Consider the following 22,664-nt stretch of genomic DNA (forward strand, 5'->3'; position numbering starts at 1 on the left):
ATTTACCTTTGCTTTTAGCATACATTTTATTTTATTTTGTTATTGAAGACTGCTCTGTCAGAGGAGGCATCCTGGGTTAAGAACATGGGCCTTGGAACCAGAGAGACCTGGAATCTATCCATGATTGCTCGTCCCAGCTGTGTGGTCTAGACCAAGGCACTTTCTCTTCCTGAGCCTTGGTTTCCTCTTCTATCTAATGGGAATACTAATTGTCTTAATAGCTAACGTTTGGTAAGTGCTTACTGCATACCAGGCACTGTTTTAGTGCTTTACATGTCGCATAATACCCATTGCAACCCCATGAAGTACAACTGGGAATAATAAAATGGGACCTTCCTAATAGGGTGTGACGTATTATGAAGTGAGATAGTTCATGAAAAACATTTCGCACACTATCTGGTACATTATAAGACCTCAATAAATACGTGTTGTCAACAGTGGTTGTAATAGTTATCTATTGCAGGGTAACAAATTGCCCCACAATTTATTGCTTTAAAAAATAAAAACTTACATCTTACACAGTTTCTGAGGGTCCAGAATCTGGGGGAAGCTTAGCTGGGTGGTTCTGGTTCAAGGTCTGTCTCTCATGAGGTTGCAGTCAAGCTGTCGACCAGGACTGCGGTCATCTGGAGATGCATTTCAACAGTGGTTCACTCACAGGGCTGTTGGCACGGCTTCAGGTCTTAACTGGCTGTCGTCGGGAGGCCTCAGTTCCTCACCATGTGGGCCTCTCCCAAAGGCTGCTCAAGACGTGCCAACCGGCTTCCCCCACAGTGAATGATCAGAAAGGAGGGGACGGGGAAATGAGGAAAAGATGGACACTGCAGTGTTTTTTATAACCTAATCTTGGAAGTGACCTACCATCACTTCTACCACATCCTGTTAGTCACACAGAACAGCCCTGGCACAGTCCAAGAGGGGACTACACAAGGGTGTGAATACCAGGAGGCAGTGGTCGTTGGGGCATCTTGGAGGCCGATTCCCACAGTGGTACTTGAGTACTGTTGGGTACTCTATCTCTAAGTGTGTGGAGTCACATCCCAAACCGTGAAGGTGGAGAGCTCACCAGAGACCCTAGGAAGACTTCCCTGGAATTAAAGATTTGCACTGAATGCCTAGCCCCTGAGCAATCAGTAATATGGGTACATTTTATAGGGTAAGTGTAACCCCATACATGAGTGGGGAGTATTGTCTGTGACTTTTTATCTGCATGCCCGGAGATGGTGCCAAACACTTGTGTTTGCCCCTCTGCCATTTGAGCATCCTACGTTTTACTTTAATATTCTGGTATGTATTTTTGATCTCCCCCTACTGCAAGCACAGCTCATCTTACAGTCTGTTCTAAAAGTATATAGCAACCCCTAGCTAAAGGTTCATTTCATTACAAACTGGCTGAAGGCACTGAATTTAGATTCAATCCCCAGTCTGAGTGTTTCCCCCCAATTTTCTGGGGACAGATTCACTGCAATATTCCCTTAAATGGATTTTTTGGCCTTTCTCTCAGGCCTGCATTTGACATTTTCTCAAGAATGTTTATTTTTTAATTTACAACTTTGAGAGGTTTATTTTATGAGATGGGTTTTATGCAACAAAATCTAATGGGTTCAGAGAGGGGGAAAATCCCTGTGAATTTCAAATTGACTGCCATGAGGAGGAATTATTCATTTCATTTGTTGGAGAAAAATGACAGCTAACATGAAAGCAGAAAGGTTTCAGGTCTCAATTCACAGATGGAACAAATCGCCTTTCATAAGTCAGCACGTTGGGGTTTCGTGTTTGCTGTAAATATCTATTTGTGAGACTTTTGGAAGGACGTGATTAGGGTGTGAGCTCAGTGGAGGATTTTCACAGGGTCCACTTGGCTAAAGGGGCCCTTTGAATTAAAACAAAAGAAAGTGAAGGCTCTTGCCTCATCAGAACATCAGAGCTTGGAATCCCATGAGCATGTCTTGTATTCCCTTTCTTCTTTCTGGGGCTGGTGATCCCTTCTGTTTTTCAAAAAGAAGATGCCTGGATACTTAATGCCTGGGCTTGCTCCTTCTAATAATATAATGGTGAAATATTAACTTATCAAAGTGCTGGGAGCTTTAATAACCGTTCTCCCCTGACTCTTTGAGCAGAAAGGACTGGAAAAATCGCCATGCTCCCATTTTCACCCTAGCTCCCCATACCACTCCATTAATTTCCAGGCATCGGCCTTCATTAGCGACCCCGTGGCTGAAGGACTGTGTTATGAGGCTGCAAGGTCGTGAACCGCACCATCTACCCCTTGGTTCATTTCACAGCTTGCTTCTTTCTTAATGCCTTACGGCTCATTTTTCCCCCTTCACTTGGCAAGAGGGACCTTTCCCAGGGCCTAAAATGGATGGGTCTCCCGCTGGTTCTCTTTTGTTTAATGCCTCTCTATTCTCTGAACTTAAAAGTGTACACCGTCACCATAATAGTAGCATTTGCTCTGCACTCTCACCACAAATGAAGGTTGGGTTGCAAGGAAATTATGAACCCGCGGTGTTTTAACATAGGCATTTTTCTTACCCAGTCAATTTTTAAATGAAGATGGAACACGAGAGTATGACCTTATTATGCAGTATGTTTACTCTAATCTGTAAACCCCATGGTGGAAGATGGTACTTGGTGAGTTTAATCTGCTTGACCTTTTTTCATAAAGAGGGTAATTATGAGATGTGATTATATTTTCCCACTGACCGCTGTGGTTGGCAGTTTGCTTTAGAAATCCTGTGTGTATAAAATAAACTTCCAAAGCTGATAGAAACAGGGGAGGCACACCTGCTAAGCGCTGGGATTTCTCCCATCTGTCTGGATGGCAAGCCATTGTTACCGCTGACCATTTTCTTTGGCGATTGGCAAGCTGGGGAAGACCATAGCCACTTCTAAAAGTGCCTGCCAAGGTGGCAATGCAAGCAGACCTAAAGGATTTTTCCCTTAAAAGAGGTCCTAGGTGCATAAAGGAGTGATTTAGAAACGTTGGTGATAGCAGGGTAGCATGGTGGCTAAGAATATAAACTCTAGATCCGGGCGGGTTTGGATTTGAGTCCAAATTCTACTACCTATATATGTGTGACTAGTATATTAGTTATCTATTGCTATGTAACAAATTACTCCAAAATCTAGTAGCTTAAAACAACAAACATTAATTATGTCACACAGTTTCTGGAAGTCAGGAATCCCGAGTAGCTCAGGGCTGAGTGGCTCTGGTTCAGAGTCTCTCACCTGGCTATAGTTAGCTTGTTGCCTGGGGCAGCAGACATCTGAGGCTTGCCTGGGGCTGGAGGTTCCACCTCCGAGTTCACTCTTATGGCTGTTGGCTAGAGGCCTCAGTTCCTTACCACATGAGTCTGCTCATGACATTACAGTGGGCTTCTGTGAGAGCAGGTAATCCGAGAAAGAGAGTGCCTAAGGTGGAAGCCTTAGTGTCTTTTATACCATAATCTCAGAAGCGACATACAGTCACTTCTGCTGTATTCTGTTGGTCACACTGACCGGCCCTGGGGCCTTATCCAAGACTGTGAATACCAGACAGGGCCCATTGGGGGCCATTTGGAGGCTGGCTACCACAATCAGGCAAGTTACTTCTCTGAGCCTCCATTTCTTCCTCTGTAAAATGAGGAAAATAATACTTCAAGGGTTATAGTGAAGATTGAATTTTAATGAAAGTGCTTAGCACATCATCTGACTCTGGATAAACTCTATTATTTTTATCATTGTCATCATTGTTGTCAATATCTACTCTGTAAATGGCTATAGTGTTTGAGTGGGCCTATAGATCTTCAGTTCCTGGTTTTTTCCCTTTCTGCTGCTAATAATCCTCCCACCTCCTTGAATTTCACACTCTTTCATTCTTTCTTAGCTGCCCATAATTGAACCCATCAGAATGTCAGTACCTAAAGTCAGATGGCCAAGTCTTCACTGGCTGACATTGAGGACATGGTTAACAGTAGAATTTGCAGAGAACCTGCACAAAACATTGGCCATATCATTAAAACAATGAGAAAAAAAATTTTCTGCAAATGAGTTTTTGGTTAGAGAACTAATACTGGAGTTTGAGAAAAAGAGAACAAGGGCAAAGGAAGAAAGTAACAGTGGAAAGTTGTAGAAGATGCCTTCTCTTACTAAATAGGGTTCATCTGTATGCACATACCCCTTTAAGGATCTGATAGGATCTTTGGACTTTCTTCCTGGAATAAAGCTCATGTGCATACATCCAAGCTGTCATAGAATTTTAAGAGATTCCCGGCTCCCATCTCTTCACTCCAGGTTAATCAACTCAATCTATATAATAAGAGCAAGAATGCAGTAAAGGCCAACATATTATGTGGAGTTCTAATGCATATTTTTTGTAAAGTGAATAGTGATTTGGTGTTCCTTTGTACCCGTCAAACCATCATTTATACAGCTACATGTATCAGACTTTGGGTGTTTTTGACCATTTACTTGCTACTCCAGCTTTCCGAACGATGCCAGCTACCCATAATTTGTTTTTCTCAGCCATGATGTAATCATTAAGTTGCCATAATGAAGATTGAAGGTTTAATAATGGGAAGTGTTACAAATTCCAATTTAATCATTCCTAAATTGATTAGTGACTTTCCCCAAATGCCCGGCCGTGGAAAAACAGAGGGCGAAGAGAGACGAAGTGCGGTGGTCCGAGTTTGATAAATGGCGCTTTGGTGCAGCCGTAATTGAGTTATTGAATTTACTCATCTTCCAAATGATGTTTGCATTGTCTCGGCCATATGTGTTGAGGGCCAGAGAAAGGTCATTAGAAGCTTTAGACCGGGGGCACGTATGGGTTACAGCAGTTTTGAACAGCGACATAGAGGTTAGTCAATTAAAAGAAACACCCAGCTCAAGGTGTCCCGGAGCCTCCTCCCACAGAGTGGTCAGTGGCGAAATCCCAAAGGCCTCTTTAAAAGAGTCTGAAGATTCTGTAAGTAAATATCTACTCTTGGCCTCGGGCTATTTAGCCCCTGACAAATGACATGAGAGAGCCCCTGCGGGCGGATTTGAAGGAAAGGACACCTATAAACAAATCCAGCGCTGGCAGCTCTAACAAAGCCAGAATTGAAATAATTAAACAACAGCCCCGGCCTAGCTCACCAAGAGATGAGCTGTGTTGTTTTCCGCATTGCTTCACTAATGCCAGGTGTGAACTTTTTAACTCTTGACATAGATTTTTCTCCACGATGGTATCTTAAAAACAGTAGATCCGTGATACACTTCAGTTTGAAAAGTTCTGAGGAAAGTTCTTGGTTTTTTCCCCCTGTAGCCCACTCACTTAACCCTGTCTTTGCCCACATTCCAGGCAGGTGTGAACATTAATGCCACGTGTTTCAATGTTTAGTAAATAGCCTGCCTTTTTCTCTGAGCCTATGTATATAGCTGTCATACAATAGAAATTTTAATCTAAGGTTATTTTTACAAATCCTTTAGAATTCGTATAAATAAGCATTCCAAAGCATAGGGGCTAAAGCCAGGAGCCGTTTTGCCTGGGACCTAGAAAAGACATACCTTGAGAATGTAGACCACAGAGGTCCCGAAGAGGGGAGAAGGCAGTGACAGACAGCAAGGGAGTCCCAGCCCTCTTTGAGAGTTAATCCAGTGAGGAAGGCTGAGTGAGTCCAGCTGCCACTTGGCATGGTGAGGGCCGTGTGACTACATGGCACTGGGCCAAAACGTGCATATGGCGAACACAACTCATTTGACAAGCCACCTCAGAAAACTGTCTGCTTTACCTTCATACAAATACAGTATTCTAGAACCCCCTGAAAACATACCATACGCATTTCCCCAAATCAGCTTATGGATTAATTTGTGAAACATAGATACTGTATAAGTTCCCTAGGGCTCCCATAACAAACTGAGTGACTTAGAAAAGAGAAATTTATTGTCTCAAAGTTCTGGAGGCTGGAAGTTGGAAATCAAGGCGTTGGCAGGGCCACGCCACCCCCCCCCGCCCCCCCGAAAGCTGTAGGGGACTCCTTCCTTGCCTCTTCCCAGCTTCTGTGGTTTGCAATTCTTTGGCGTCCCGCGGCTTGTAGATGCATCCCTGCCATTCCCTGTCTTCACATGGCCTTCTCCCTCTGTGTCTTCACCTCCTCTTCCTCTATGTCCAGAGTTCCCCTTGTTTATAGGGACATCGGTCATACTGGATTAGGGCCCACCCTAATGACCTCATCTTAACTTGATTACCTCTAAAGACCCTATTTCCAAATAAGGTCACCTTCTGAAGGACTGGGGGTTAGGACTTCAGCATCTTTTTAGGGGACACATTTCAACCCCTTACAGATACTAAGTTTAAAAATTACACAACTATCTAAATTCTTTCTTCTTGTTATCCAGGTCAATTTGGAATGTGTTTTCTCTCAGATAATTCCATTGATACTTAATTTTCTGGATGTTTAAGGGGAAAAGAAAGAACAGCGAGTACTAATGATTGACCCTAAAAATGTCCCTTGGTGATTTGTTGGTTTGGATGGTTGGCTCAATGGGTCTTGGGTCCCTGAATTTAGGCCCAAGTTACCCAGTTCAGATGGCTTCAGCTCCAGGTTATCGATTTCACTCCAACCCTGGCTGGCTTCTCTAGATATATGGGCCATTGTTTCCAGAAGGGCTTGTCAAAGAGCGTATAAGTTTCTCCCTCCCATTCCAGAATGGCATCCACAGCATATGGCAGGCAGTAGGTGGGATAGGAGAGCTACAGACCTAGATTCAGATCCTGCTGCTGCCTCTCATCCGCTGAGAGACCCTGGTCCTGTTACTGCTGAATGACCTTGATCATGTTACTTAGCTTTCCTGAGCCTTTGTTCCCTCATCCGTAAAAATCAGAGGATGAGGTCCAAATGAGATGGTATGAGCAAGGTACTTAGCAAATAGCACAGGTTAATCAAAAGTTATTTTCTCAAGCAGCCCATCCTTTGTATAGTCCTAGAGCATGCTGCTATAAGTTTAACTGTCATTAACACCATACTTTACAGTTTACAAATCATTTTTACTTATTATTATGTTTAATTTATATTTATTGGATTGATGGACACTATTTAAAATATAAAAATGCTTCTTTCCGATTGTTGACAACTAGTGGCCATAACTGTGAATCTTCCTATGTTAAATATCTTAATTATTTTTTTTTAGCAAACAGCCACAGTTAGCAGTCTGAAAGCTGATATCATACTCCAATGCAGTGGTTCTCAACTGGAGGGGATTTTGCCACCACAGGACTTTTGGCAATGTCTGGAGACATTTTCAGTTGCCACAGCTTGGGGGTGGGGGTAGTAGGTAGATGCCAGTAGTAGGCAGAGGCCAGAGGTGCTGCCCAATGTCCTACAAAGCACAGGAGAGCACCTACAATATAGAATTATGCAGCCCAAGATGTCACTAGTGCCAAGGTTGAGAAACCCTGCTTTAGGCTCCCAAGATATTTTCATGAGTAAGTGCTCGCCTTTAATCAATGAATCCAATCAGAAAATGGATGCCGTGTAAATAGCACTTTGTTTTCTTTCCATCCTGCAAAGAAAACTATTTAAATCAGAGGCAATATTTTCTAATGTTAGGAAAGAAAAAACACCCTGCAGCTTAAGTCAATAAGCATTTGATGAATACATTATCCCTGGGGTATTGTGTTGCTGATAAATGACAGCTGTGGATGAACCTGGCACTCAGGCCAGGCTTTAAACATTAAATGGCTGAAGCTTTTGGGCTGGCTCCTACATTCAGGACGATTGCACAGTGAGCGAGCACACAGCATTGGTGAATTTCACTCAGAGCTGACCAAATGGTAGAGCCATCCCCAGGAGCACACCTGCCCCGGCGTGGTGGGAGACTCCGAGGTCACCGTGACTCCAAATAATGTGACCTTCAAAATATCGGAAGGCTGGTGGCTGGAGTTGCTCAGACTTAATTTATCTTAAAGTGCTAAACCCTTTTTCTTTTTTTCAGAAAGAAAATAGATATTTGGTAGAATCAGAATGCCTAGTACTAGGCATCAGGCCCCAGCCAAAAGTTGATGTGCTGCTTCTTCTTTGAATCTCACAGCAGCTCTTTTGATGGAAGTGCTGATGACCCCATTTCACAGTTGCAGAAACTGAGGCGCTGAGATTAGGTGACAAGCCCAGGTTTATGCAGCTGGTAAGTGGCAGAGCCACGATTAAATCTAGGATTGCTGCCTCCAGATCCCCAATTTAACTCCTGGTTCAGATTTGCATCAATTGACACAATGAGAGAGTTTGGGAGGGAGCTTTTAATAATTAAAGACCGCTGTCTGCAGCTGAGTTATATGCACAGCATGTTAGACACCTGTTTTCGTTCTATCCCCATGGTCGTGGTGCCTCTTATGCATGATAAATCTTGGAAAACTTGGTTTGCCTTTTACAGCCTAGAAGATAGGGTGTGTGCTTGCCCAACATGAGGCGTTCAGGTGCCATCTTCACTGTGTGCCAGTTTCCCATCGACATGTACCTGTTCACGTTCATTTCCAGATAGTTTTAAGTGACTCAAAGCAAGAAAACTGAGTGACTGTTTTTCAGGGTGAGAGAGAGAGAGAGGCGCTTAAAACAGCACAAATTTATCTTACGGTTCTGGAAGTCAGTAGTCGAAAATGTGTCCTGCTGAGTTATAGTCAAGGTCTCCGCAGGGCCACGGTCCTTTGTGGGGGCTATAGAGGAGAATCCACTTCTAAAGGCGGCCTACCTTCCTTGGCTCGTGGCCCCTTCTTGCATCCTCAAAGCCAGCAACGTTAACGTCTCTCTCCCACAGTCACATCTTCTTCTACGTCTGTCTTCCATTTTTCTTCTGTTGAAATAAAATACACACAACATAAAGTTTACCATTTACCCATTTTTAATTGTACAGTTCAGTAGTGTTAAATATATTCACATTGTTGTGCAACCAATTTCCAGAACTTTCTCATCTTGCAAAACTGAAACTCTGTCCCCATTAGACAACTACCCGTTCTCTCCTTCCCCAGCCCCTGGCAATCACCATACTACTTTCTGCTTGTAGGAATTTGACTACTCTAGATACCTCATATAAGTGGAATCATACAATATTTGTCTTCTTGTGACTAGCTTATTTCACTTAGCTTGAGTAGCTATATTTTAAATGGAAATTTTCTCTAACTTCTGGAAATGGAAAATCAGTAATATTTGTCATAAAAGAAGGAATAACCGTGAGAATGAAAGCAGCCCATTATTAGATGCTTGCTGGGTTCTGTTGTCTGTTGTGCGCTAGCATGTCCTTATCTCCCTTTGAGATGAGCAGATATTAGCGAGGTGCAAGATATATCAGCACCAAACTGAGACACTCACCTTTTCATAATCTGGAGGATAGCAAGACATTTGAGAAAGCAAAACTTGCTTGTTCTGCGATTCAGTGTTCATTCAAAGCCTGTCCCTGTACGACTTAGAAAGAGCTCAGGTGCTACTGAGAAGCACCACTGTAGAACATCCAGGTTGTAAAGAAGAAATGGGCAGAAACAGTGAATAAGCAAACAGTCTCAGCGGAGAAACAAATCCTGTTCGTGGAGCATCAGAGTGTGCTGTCGAGTGCACTGAAACAAGAGAGTGGCTCTACCATCCTTCTTTCCTTCACCTGTGCAGATTCTGGTTGATCGTCAGCTATGTGTCTCCAGGTGGTAACAAAAAGCAGTTTAATTCCCCATGAAAATTAGGACTTGACCTGACTCTGTGCCTTTACTGTGAGTACCTGGTGGTTGGAAGCTGCTCGTTAATCCCTTCGTGTCATCCCTAGAGATCACCAACCTTAAAATGAATCTTCAGTCGTGCACCATCTCTGCAGCGGGGATCAGATGGGGTGTGGTGACAGGCCCTGGATTATGGCTGTAGACAATAAACTGTGGGTATTTCAGCAGAAAATCCAAGATAAATTCCTGGGGACCCATTTTTGCCCCTCTTTAGAATCTACGCGATGCCTTACCAAGAGAGAATGAAATGATGCGGCACTTAACATGCTGTAGGAGAAAGGGGAAAAAAATCCTTGTTTTTCTTTTCCTACAAAGTCTACATACATTTCTGCGTAGTTTTTTTATGTACTGGAATATTCTTTCTTCCGTTCCTTTGTTAGTTAAAACCGAATCCAGAGACCTTATTGGGGGTGAATGGTTTTAAACAAGAATTATGTTGCAATGAAGTTTTTGAATTCACATCAAAGCAATGTGAATGTCACTAAAAATTCATTCCAGAGTTTCTGCGTGTTTAGGGAGAAGACGAAGATAAGTCCAGAACCATTTCTAGGTCCTGTGCATCTTTTATGACTCCCTCTTTCACTCACACTATGGACCAGCCCCACCCCCAACTTAATGGCCTCACTAAGGATTCTCTCCTGGGTCTGAATCCTCACCTTGAATACCCTAGGCGAGATCAGAGGTCATTAAGGAAGCCCGTTGTTCTAGGTGAGGTTTCCTTGTCATTTCATTCCCAACTCTCCGAGACACATCCACCCTGAGTCTCTTGCCTTTTGTTGTTACTAATTGGCTTTTTCTTATGATCACGGATTTACCAGCCCTTTAAAAGAACTCCAGGGGCCCTTACCTCCTTTTATCACACTCTCTTGTAGTCCTGCCCAGTGATAACTGTTTGCTTGGGGAGAGAAGGAACTTACTTTTGTTGGTCTTTTCAGATAGGATACCATATGTCAAATTTGTAAAATCTTGTTAACATTGTGTTTTCCTCGCTAGAGAATTACCCTCTAGTAGGGGAAAATGGAACTGCCAATTACAGCAGACTCCTGCTGTGAATAAACTGATGTTATAGTCCCAGACATCAGGCTGTGCAAGGAGAGAGCCCCTAGTTGCCTTTCCTTTCTTGCCCGATAGACAAAGCTTTAGCATAAAGCATAATTAGCTCAACTGACATTCAGGAAAATACAGTCTTCAGTGTCTGTTTTTATTTTAAGGTATTCTTATTTTGGAGACATAGTCCAAAGCCTTCTTACAATTTATTCGTTGATGTAAAATTCAGTCAACTGGAGGGCAGAATTTGCTTAAAATGTTCAGTGTGTATTTCAAAAGAAAGTTAAAGGAATCTACCTAGTGACCAAAGAAACTGATGGCATATCAGCCTACAACTATTAAACAAGAAACCATAAATCCCCATGGCAGTAGAACTAGTAAATTTTTTAAGCTGCCTCCTTGGGGGGGAATTTGGATCCTACACTAAGTTCTTAATTTTATTGGGACAGAGATATTGCAAAAGGAAAATTGTTTCTCTGGCACTAAACACAAATAATGTACAACAATAACCGTGACTTCCCAGTCGCCATTTTCTGATCTTCAGACCAGGTTCGCCTCATCATTGTGTGGCGGCCTGGTCTTGCTCCTCAGTTTTGGTCCCTTCAGAGGTTTTTCCTTAAAAAAATTAGAAAGGGATATTTTGTTTTGTTTCATTTGGGGTTTTGTTTCCCAAATCCCTTCCTCGAATTCTACAGCCTGGAAACGAGTGATTTGGTGGATGTTCAGACCACATTCTCTATCACCGAGCCTCAGGAAGGTGATTTGTTTTAGAAAGAGGATGATTGATCTGAGATGAAGGAAGGAAAATGTATAGAAAAAGAGGAGAGGCTGAGATTGAAAATGCAAAAACTAAAGAACACAAAAGAAGGTATACTTCATCATTCGTGAAATATTGAGTATGTACCAGGCACCCGGGTAGGCTCTGGGGGGAAGCAGTGGATGCTGCATCAACTCTGCCTGTGAGCACTTCCGTTGTAGGTTGGGAAAGAGAGGATGCATACTCTATTCCAACATCACTAAGACTCCTTCCATTACAGTTAATCAACCTAGGGATACTTAGCAGCTGAAACTGTGATCAAGGGTGTCCAGAAACCTAGGAGAGCAGAATCTGTGTTCCAAATAAAGAAAGAGACACCCTTCTCTAGGTTATAAATCCTCTTACAGTAATTTCCAAATAATGAGGAATATCTGTCATCAGTAGCAGCCAGTGTGATAAACTGGCTCCTCATGCTGCTGGTATCTTGGGTTGTCTTAGGGACAAAAACCTCTTGACACTGAGAAACCAGGCAGCTTCCAAACACTGTGTCATGAGTCAGTCTTTTCTGTCTGAGGGTCTCAGCTGTCTGCTTCTTGATTTTGCTAGATCTTTTCTTCCCAAGTCTGACAGAGGAAGAATGGGCCCTGCTTGAGGTCACAATGCAGTGAGCCCCAGGAGAGCAGGACTTCTGCCACTGCTCCACCGACGAGGTGACCACTTCTTTCTGTAGCTGGCCTTCTCTCCTCACATGTAGGCACACCTCCCTTGCAAGGCTCCCACTTTATCCTCACATGGCTCTTTGCCTTTTCTTTTCCGTCGTTGTTGGTCCCAACAAGGAGTAGTCACAAAACAGCAGAGCAACCAAAGGCAGTGGTCTGTTTTAGTGGTCAAGAACACAGCTTGGAAGCAAGACAGACCTGGGCATGAATCCTGATGTGGGGCATAATACTTAGTGCCTCTAAACTTCTTGTTCTCATTTGTAAAAGTGTGACCAGTAATGCTCATGACAAAAGGGTGTTGAAAAAAATTCAACGTGATAGTGTGTGCAGAATGCTTAGCATGGTACCTGGTGTCTGGTGGTGGCCACTTAAATGGTTGCAGCCACTGCTATTGTTAATCGAGAATAGGGATAGCTGCCTAATGGTACAGGCAGAGCCATCAGGAGTCCAAGAGCGGAGGCTTGATTTTCTCTTAACGTGCCATTATACCCAAACAAAAATGCTGTAGACTTCTTGTTACATTATACCATAGGAAGACAACTTCTTGACCTTAAATGGAATCAAGTTCCTTTTTAAAGATTTACAAGCTATATAACACTTTAGTGATGAAATTATGATTTGACACCTCTAGAGCTAAATTACCATTCAGATTGTTTTGAGCTGATTACCCTTGCCTTTCAACGAGAGACCTTCACGATCAAAACTATGAGCATGAAGAACAGCGTTGTTGCAAACGCGTAATCTGTCTGACACCTTGCTTTTTATATAATTGAAAGAACGCATATCCCAATTTACGCTCAAGCAAAAATGACATACAGTATCGATGTGAAACATGAAAGATGAACTCTAATTTTTTTTCCTCGTTAATGAATATTGAGCAAATAAATAGAGCATTTCAGGATCCCGGAATATATGGGATTCTGTGTATTTATTTTCTTCATTACTCTGGCCACAATGTCACCCAAGAGTATCTCAGAGATGACAAGCAGGCAGTTAAAGACAGCTCTGTCCAGGCCCTGGCCCTGCCAGAGTGAGTTATGGACGTGTCTCTGGCCGCCCCACGGCCGAACCTCTGTCCTTGGGGAACGTCTGGCTGTGGATGACTCGGCAGTTGCTGTGACATGTACTTTTTCAGGCGTGTGTGACATGTCTGTGATAGGATGCATCCACTGGCCACAGAACCATCCAAATGACTTAATATTGTCTCCAGATCTCTCTTTGAAAGAGCAAATCAATAATCTATGTGAAAAGTTTGGGATTTCGTGTCCAGATTATCTTGAGAACTTTATGGTTGGGGGTTGCTGAGGGGGAGATGGTGTCTAAACAGATGAATGAAGCAAACTACCTGTTTTTAACATAAACTCATGAGGTAATCGACGCCTCATACACTCGTGCGATGGGTTCCATTAACACAGATCTTTCTGGGTTTATTCAGTTAAATGGGGGGACGTGTCCGAAGGATTTCTTTTAAGATTTCTGGGGTCTCCAAACTCATACTGCCTCTCCTAAGTTTATACAGCTTCCTGAATTATGTGCCAAATTAGCTAAGGATGGCTGTTAAATGCTAAAAATAAAAACATACACATGTAGCGTAGGCCTGACAAATGGTTAGCTCTTTTCAAGCCTGACTGTTTTCACTGAAATGAATTATAGGGTTTAGATTTTCAACCATTTCCTAACATGATCGGACGAGACCCAGTGCTGGTCTCTGTTGATTCATTCGTTCTGAGACCAGCGACACAAATTATAATGAGTAATAGTAAATATAACATGAATCCCTGTATTCATGCCTAATCCATGGACAAGCTGTGTTAAATTCATTTACTGGATGAAAAGAAGCGTTGTTAATTTGTTTCTTCGTTCTTATCAATTAAGAAAGCTTACTAAGAGTACACCATATCACATTCAATGTTAAAACTCTTCATTTAGAAAATACGGACGTCATAAAGAAAGAAAATGATTGGGCTACACTTGCCAGATAGATAATATGCTCCCTGAGGAGAAATTAAAAATTCCTTCATTTGTAAGAAACCTGTAGTTTCCAGGGGATTGTCAAGATGAATCAGGATTGGAGGCCTCAAACTGTTGGTCCTATTTACTTTGGTTTTAATGACTCCCAACAGATGAGGGGCTAGTTGGCTTGCTGACTGGGTCAGTAATGACCTTCGGCCATTGCGATGGAAAAGAAAGGTCATCCTGTGGAGGACACAACTCATAGCTCAGGCCCTAAAGATCACGGAGAGAATGTTAGCGTAGAGCATTGTTTTCCAGTCATCATTCTCTCACCTATTGATCTTTTTTTTGTCAGTGACAGGATTCTTTTGCTCATTTTCTTTTGCTATTAATTCTCAAAAGCGACAAACTTTTAGTTGCATAAAACAACAACAACAAACAAACACCCACTATGTATGTATGAGAATGCTAACAATAGTGCAGTCTGCCATCTTCCATACATACATGTTGTCATCTGCCTTTCTTTATTGAAATGGGAGATGCGCGGAGCTCTCGTGGAAAGGGTATGGGTGGACTTCCACAGACCGACATCTGGATGTGATTGCTGACCACCACATACTAGTGGGGTGACCCTGGAAAATTTGCTTAACTGCTCTGAGTCCCGGCTTCCCCATCTATGAACTGGGAATAAAAGAAAGTGCATAAGTCCTAAAGTTGTTTTGAGGACTAAGTGAGATCGTGTAGCTAAGGCTTCTTGCACTGTGCTAGTATATGGTAGGTGTTCAGTAAATCCTTCTTTGCCATGAAAGCCTCAAATAAACACCACCGTTGGAAGAAAATTACTTTAAATGGAAAAAAGATTCCAAAATATCTGCACTAAGGTATAGGACCCATTCACAGGGAATTACCTGAACCTGTAAGATAAACTCATTTGGATTTGTTCAAAGCAGCAGAAGAAACCATCACTCGGAGGTGGCCAGTCTCTGAGAGAGGTGTTGGCCTCACATTTGGGAGCAGTCAGTTAACAGCCCTTATAGCACCTGCTGGACACCTGAGTTGAGTCCACCCACTAGACTACCGTGGTGCCTCCTTTTTTCTGAGTGTGTCAATAAAGAAAGCAAAACCACCCCAAAGAAGACTGCACCCAATGGCTGAGGACCCCATTTGGAGGGTCCACTACATTCAGTCCTTCAAGGGAGAAAAAGGTAAAAAGCAAGGGCAGGGCACGTTTTTCTCCGTTGATAACCATACTCTAGGTCTGTGCACCAGAGTGCCCCTCCAGTTTCCGTGGCAGAGCTGCTGCTGGCTTTGCCGTTCCTCATTCCTGGGATCGCAGGCACTGGGTTAGCAGGATGATGGGAAACACTGCCCATAGGACAGGGGCCCGGTGTGGAAGAAGAGGTCAGTGGGAGCCCAGGGGGCACCCGGGAACAGCAGGCACTCTAGCAATATGACTGTCTCCAACATCCCCTGAATTAGTTGTAGTTAGAGTTGAACAAAAATGTATTGGGTCTTTCTTCACCCAACAAATACCATTTATTCACCAACACTATTCTTCTGTTCTTGGGCCTTGATACCTCTCTGAATTTGAGCTAAGCTGAAATTTCTCCCCCATCTCACTCCACCTCACCCCCCAACAAGAGACTTTTTCAAAATAGGCATTTTACTTTAGTGTCCTAGCAGGTGCATATAATTTATTTATTTACTTATTTATTTATTTATTTATTCATAAATGTGTGGAGGTTTCCCTAACGATGGGCCGCATCAGAGCTTTTCTTTCTTTTTTTTAATGATTGGCACCTGAGCTAACAGCTGTTGCCAATCTTTTTTTTCTTTTTTCTGCTTTTTCTCCCCATAAGCCCCCAGTACATAGTTGCGTGTTTTAGTTGTGGGTCCTTCTAGTTGTAGCATGTGGGACGCCACCTCAGCATGGCCTGATAAGTGGTGCCATGTACGCATAGGATCCAAACCGGTGAAACCCTTGGCTGCCGAAGCAGAGCACGTGAACTTAACCACTCGGCAACCAGGCCAGCCCCCCTATAATTTAAATGTTAGTATGTAAGTACTGTGATTTCCTTTTTAATTTTTCCACTTCAAGTGTGTGGAGACCATCCTCTCAAAATTCACAGAAGAAATTCATAGCCACGTCTCTGTGGCTCAATTTTACATCTTGCTAGGTGGTGGTGGTATGATGGTCGTAGTTGTCTTTAAAGCAATTGGCCTAACCTATCAAAGGATGGATAAATGGATGCCCTTTCTCTTAACTTCCATTTATACATGAAAGTGTTATTTTGGTTGGAGACCTATGTCTCTTTACTGTCTATCAGCAATTCGTTCTTCCAGAAAAAAAGGTCGGTGTCATCTGCTTCAAATTCGAAAATATGACCATTTATTTAAAATGTTAGTAGTTCTTATAGCAGATAGTTTTTTAAAAATATGATTCTCTTTTTTTTTTCCACCAATAGGCATTATTTTGTTTTACTTGTGTCACATCTTTACTCAACCATAAATGTAAACCTTGATTGCATCTTAGGAAAATAAGATTGGTCTACTCACCCAGGACTTTGTTAGGGTGGGCAAAGCTAAAATGAAAGCTGCTCTGATATCATAGTGAATAAGTCAATATTTGCCAACTCTGGGCAAGTCTCACCATCTGACCTTAATTACTCCTCCGGTGGGGAGGGTCTCACCATGATACCGAGGGAAACATACACAGCTTTCTTTCTCCTAGATATCCAAGAAGCTAACGTTTATTTTAGACTGTATGGACAGTGTATTGTGTTTTTACCCTAACACCGTTCCAAGAAAGCAAAGAACGTCTTCTGACTACTACTAATTTAGTTTTAAATGTATTTCTCCCTACCACCATTACTGCTGTTTTTTAAGAAGCTCAGAAGAAATGGTGATTATTTATGCAGGGTTTGTGCTCCCTCTGCTGGTTCTGTAATTAACTAATAAGTCTAATTCCCATAACTATGCTGATGTCATCGATTACTTTTGTGCATGGTTGTGGAATTACCCAAATCAGCATGTTCTGTTCAGACATCATCAGGAAAATTAGGAAGAGGTCAGAGGAGGACAGTTGGTCTAGTGAAGAAAATGTATGTTTTGACTTGTCTGCATCTGTGTTTGAAAAACCTAAATGCAGTTTTATGCTTTTATTTGCTCAATGCTAGCGAAAAATGACCCATCGTTGTTAAAACTGGCATATTACATCTCACCCTCTCAGAGGATTTTGGAAACAAATAAGACTTTTTCATTCTTAGAACAAGATTGATTATGATATCTATTTTGCAAGTGAGAAAAACAGAAGCTCAGAAATCATATTCCTTGCTCCTGAGAGCCTCTACAGGCTAAGAAAGTAGACTTCCGCAGGTGGCACATAGTGGCCAGTGTCTTGACTGCCTGGATCTGAAATGTCTTTCTTTACAAGTGTGAGGATAGTGGTGGAGCCGTTTCTTAAAGTCAACGTAGCATCATGTCGTCATTAAGAGGTCAGGCTCTATAGTTGGATCAACTGAGGTTGGATTCTGGTTCCAGCACTTACTGTGTGATTCTGAGTAGGTTCCCTAACCTTCTCAACGTCACCTTTCTTGTCTACAAACTGGAAGGAATATTCTAGGCAAGAGTTTTTATCTCGTGGGGTTATTGTAAGGATTAAATTAAATAATGCAGAGTAATGCTTAACGCATATTGATGATGATGATCTGAGAATAGGGTTTGGTCATTACTCATGGTGATTCTTTCTTCTACATGAAAACAGCCTCTTTTCCCAATTATAAAAACTTAAACTTATTGTGAAAACTGAGAGGGGGACTCTCAAATGATAAGAGTTCAATTCACCAAGAATATGTGTACGCTACCAAACAAACAGCTTGAAACAGGAGGTACCAAATTGGATGGAACTCTGGGAGAAATCAGCCTGTGCACTAAGAGTGTAGAAGTTCAAGACATATTTCCTAAAGATGATAACTCAATCAGACCAAAACATCAATGCCAAAAAAAAAATCTTAATAATGAGGAAACTTAAAATCATTTGATATCCCAGTACACAAGAGATGAGATCTGAGTAAACATCCTCTGGATGTTATGTATTCATTTATTTATTCATGCATTTTTTTTAATCCACCTGTTTAGTAATGTATACAATAATGCCACACTGTTCATGTTTATTCTAGAATCTCCTGTTTCTCAGTCAGCACCATGTTCTAGTCATCTCTCCATGGCTATAAATGTAGATCTTCATCATGGTCATGGGCAATGTTATTCTTGGCCTGCTTGGTCCTTAGCATTTATAGATGCTGCTCCACCCACCTTAATGACTGTTCTTAAATAATGCAGATTAATTCCAGTAACAAGCTAGGCAAAGCAAACAGAAGAAGTAAATCTGGAGTGAAGTAGTCCTTCTCGAAGCTAGATATTAGTAACTCTTGGGCTATTCACATCGGCCCCTTTCTATTACCTCTCTGAAGGGACAGTTTGGAGACATATTGATGTCGCCATGCATCGCCTTGCTCAGGTGAGGGAGTGGCGGTCATTGCTAATGGGCTTTGGGTTGGGGAGGGGAAGAGACAGCTAGAGTCTAGGAGAATCACTGCCTCTCCCTGCTCTGAGTTCCTCTGGGCTCTCATTCTCTGGCTCTGGTAGATTTGGTGAGGACTCCTGCGTTTGCATAAGTAGTTGTAATTTCAGCAATGTGTATGAAACTCTTCTGAAACATACCTACCTGTGGCATGAAGCCCAGGCTTACTGTCCTGCCCAAGGGGCACTGTCTTCTATATTTGTTTTCAAGCTGGTTTAGAAATGGGGAACCTTGGGGCCAGCCCCGTGGCGCAGCAGTTAAGTTCTCACGTTCTGCCTCGGAGGCCTAGGGTTCACCGGTTTGGATCATGGGTGTAGACCTACGCACCGCTTGTCAAGCCATGCTGAGGCAGGCATCCAACATATAAAATAGAGGAAGATGGGCACAGATGTTAGCTCAGGGCCAGTCTTCCTCAGCAAAAAGTGGAGGATTGGCGGCAGATGTTAGCTCAGGGCTTATCTTCCTCAAAAAAAAAAAAAAGGTGGGGGCAGCTTGTGCTGGAACAGCTTGCTGTGATCTGATCATTTAACTGTAATTTGTACCTGTACTTTTCACGGGCCTTGGCCACCCTCTGCCGTGAAAATATTTGGAATTTATTCTTTAAACAGAGTAGACCACTTGGGTTGTTGATTTAAAACATGCTAGAGGTTTTATAATGGTTATTTATCTTGGCCAACACTGACCCCTCTGCGAATGACCTGTTGATGTTGGACAAGGATAAGAGGCACTGAATACAATGCAGGAAATGGAAGGAGATCAAAAAGAATGAATATGTTAGCTTAGTAACAATGCTTCGTGGATTCACACGTGCCTGGGAGGTTTTCAGATTTCCATTGTTTGACCCACTTGTAGGAATTAAATTTCTCTTCGGAGAAATTTAAGTTAGTTTTTCAACCAGTGCTTTTCATTATAATGTCAACATTGTTGACTTGATAAAATCATTGTAGATTATATAAATTATATGTAGATTTATATGTATGCTAAAGCATAAAGAAATGACTTTGTGTATTTTGAAATTACTATACTTTAAAAAAAAAAAGGCCTAAGCCGTTGTGAAGTGATTCTGTGAAGTAAGTCAATTTCTGTGGACTGTTCAAGAATTAACAGTAAAATCGTTCATAGGCCTGTCTGCTGGACAAGGGTGTAGCATACTTTCTCCCAACTGTTTTCTCTCATCATCGTACTCCTTTTCTTTCACTTATTCAATCAGAGTGTCTGTTTGTTCGTAGCCCATTCCGATGTCATTTCTCACTGTACAAATGTCAGATATGAGACAGGAGAGCATGCATGTTTGACAGCTGCCCAATAAATTATGCAGAAGAACACATTAAGGACAACTGCAGTGGACTTTCAGAAAAACAGATATGTGGCTGGTTAAAAAGAATTTCCTTTGGAAAGCTCGCTTTGTTGGCGCCAGTTGTTATCTCATGAATGACTTATAAAATTATTCAACCGTATCCTTTTAGTAAAATGTTAGCCTGGTTTTGGGGGGATAGCATTGGGGTAACTCAAAACTTAAAACCAAGTAAAATATGGTGTCCCGCAAAGAAAGCTGAAAGGAAATGCCTCTGCTTTGGAATTCCAAGTATTAAATCAATGCATGAATAATAGTACCAGTTGGGGTGGCAGTGGGATGGTCTAGAAGCCTGGCCCAGCCAGAACTGACTTGACCTTACATTTTGTCCCCTGTGAGCATGGAGTTCCCAGCACATGGCTCTGCCCTCAGTGAAGTTAGAGAGAAGCACATTTAAATAAAATTACACAAAGCGTGTATTCCCATATTAGTTTTGGAGAATTCTGTGTGGCAGATATTTTCTGGTTTCTTGGGAGAAAATAACAAGTGATTGTCATCATGTTGGTGGCAGAGAAAAGAAATGTATTTGTTGCTCAACTCTAAATTCACCCGCCCCGTCCCCCGTCTGCCTGAGACCCCACTACTAACCTACCATATTGACCATGTCTTTGCTTTTATCATGTGTATATTTGTGGGATGGTGGATGGAGATAAGGATTGATTCTGTAGCCGTGAGGCCATTTGTCCTCTTCACAAGGGAATCAGGCTCACCACCGAGGCCTCAGCTGCATCCACGTCCTAACCAGACAAGCCAACTGGCCCGTAAAAACATGGCGGTTTATTTCTTCCATATACTAGTAAAGATGCAATTGTGTTTGGCTCTCACAGTTTTCTCTTTGTGTTGACTGTTCATGCTAGTGATGGATTCCTGTTACTTATGAGAACCATCTTCCCAGTAAGCAACATGAGCAGAGTTATCTTTAAATCTATGTTTATAGGGCTGTGTGTGTGATGAGAAGCTGGAATGTCTGTGGGATTCAACAGAGGGAAAGCTGATGACCTAATGTAATATGAAGTGATTACGGTGTGAGTGAGAGTTAGCTGGCGTCGGCAAGCTGGTAGTTGTTTTAAGAAAGGGGAAGTGCTGCTTGAACACAAGTGGGCAGATGTGCTGGAGAAGGAAAGATATTTACCCAGTCAAGCCAAGTCACATTTAGACAGGTAGTCGGCAGCTCAGCCCCTCTTTGAAACCAATTTTGCTTTGGTCTTTTTCTCCTATTTATTTACTCTTTTTAGTGACCCAGTTTAGCGCGTCTTTGCACCATGACCAAAGTGACAGACTTTGGTCTCTGTTGGATTAATCAGTGTGTTCTTTGATCCGTGGCATATGTTCCCTGTAGACATTTAAAGTCAACATATTCAGCATTTGTGGTCTGGCGGTTCAGAGTTGTTAACCGGGCTGACGGACCGGTTTGGGTGTTTGCATCCAAAAGACTCTTCTCCTCTTGGTCCCTCTCAATCCCTCTCTTCCTCTCTCTCTCTCTTCTTCTTCTTCTTCTTCTCTCTCTCTCTCTCTCTCTCTCTCCTTCTCTTGTGCACACACACATAGACACACTTATACATATCCACTCCCAACAACACAAATATTGACTGTACCAATCATTCATTAGCAGTAAAAATTTGAGAGCAATTATTTTTTACTGCACTTGCCCTGAAAGACACCAGTAATTACTTTATGGCCTGTGGATTTGAGCCAGTTTCGGTGTCCCCAGAGTCTGCTCCCCACCCAAAGAAGTATTTGCAGCTCTGAGGAACACAGCACAGGATGTCGTCTGGCAAGCGGTGCGTTGACATTGTGCGTTGGCTTCTGAAGTGAGACGTCAGGACTCTCCCTGCCACGATAGTGGGTTCTTCCCGACACGGAGTGTACAGGTCAGGCTGGGCGGTGACGGGAGGTCTCCCCGGTGGGCTAGCTCCAAGTAGAGGTGGGCGTGTGTAAAGTTGGAGTGTGTCGGCTTTTCTTTAAGAGCATGAGAAATGTTCCAAGTCATCCTAGAAATAAGGAGCCGGGGGAGAACCTTTTTGACCGTGAATTGTGATGGTCTCATCCAGAGGGGCTGGAGGAACTAAGGTCCCTGATGAGCAGCATCAGCCGGTCTTTCCTCTTTAGCCCGTTAGTTCTGTCTTTCACGGGTGGGCATAACCCAGCCAGAGTACTCTTGATGCTGTGGGATGGTTTTTATCCTTCTCCTAGTCTAGGTAGAAGAAATACATGAATGCCCCTGGCATTTAGACTTGCACCCTGAAACAACATGAATTTCTTTCAATTTGCAAAGTCCTACAAGTCCTTTGGAATGTATATACTTATTTTTTGGGAGTAGGTTATTCCTTTATTAAAAATGTATTGATTAATATGTGTGGTATGTCCTCTCCCCTGCCTCAAAAAAAAGGAAATGAACTGTGACTTATTAATGTGTCAGATTACATGGTGGGCCTCAATATCCGTTGGTGGAATTGATCAGCTGGAGTCTAGCTGTTCCACACCATTTGTATTCAGTATGTGTGTGAATTATGATCCCAATCTGCACATTCATT

General features: G+C 42.5%; 1 protein-coding gene across 6 annotated transcripts in view; it reads left to right on the forward strand.

The window, feature by feature from the left end:
• The window catches only part of PDZRN3 (PDZ domain containing ring finger 3), a 234,301-nt gene that overhangs the window by 146,391 nt on the left and 65,246 nt on the right, over positions 1–22,664 (forward strand). The window contains exon 1 of one of the 6 annotated variants that reach the window (XM_008522188.2): positions 18,552–18,713. The exons of 4 other annotated variants lie outside the window; for them this stretch is intronic. In XM_008522188.2, coding sequence (XP_008520410.2) covers positions 18,696–18,713 — 18 coding nt within the window. In that variant the 5' untranslated portion in view covers positions 18,552–18,695. Of the gene's footprint in view, positions 1–18,551; positions 18,714–21,813; positions 22,002–22,664 lie in introns of those variants that run through there. One more of the 6 variants, XM_070576775.1, reaches the window with a different exon arrangement.

Source organism: Equus przewalskii, chromosome 15 (assembly GCF_037783145.1).
Source record: "Equus przewalskii isolate Varuska chromosome 15, EquPr2, whole genome shotgun sequence".
NCBI classification, from domain to species: Eukaryota; Metazoa; Chordata; class Mammalia; order Perissodactyla; family Equidae; genus Equus; species Equus przewalskii.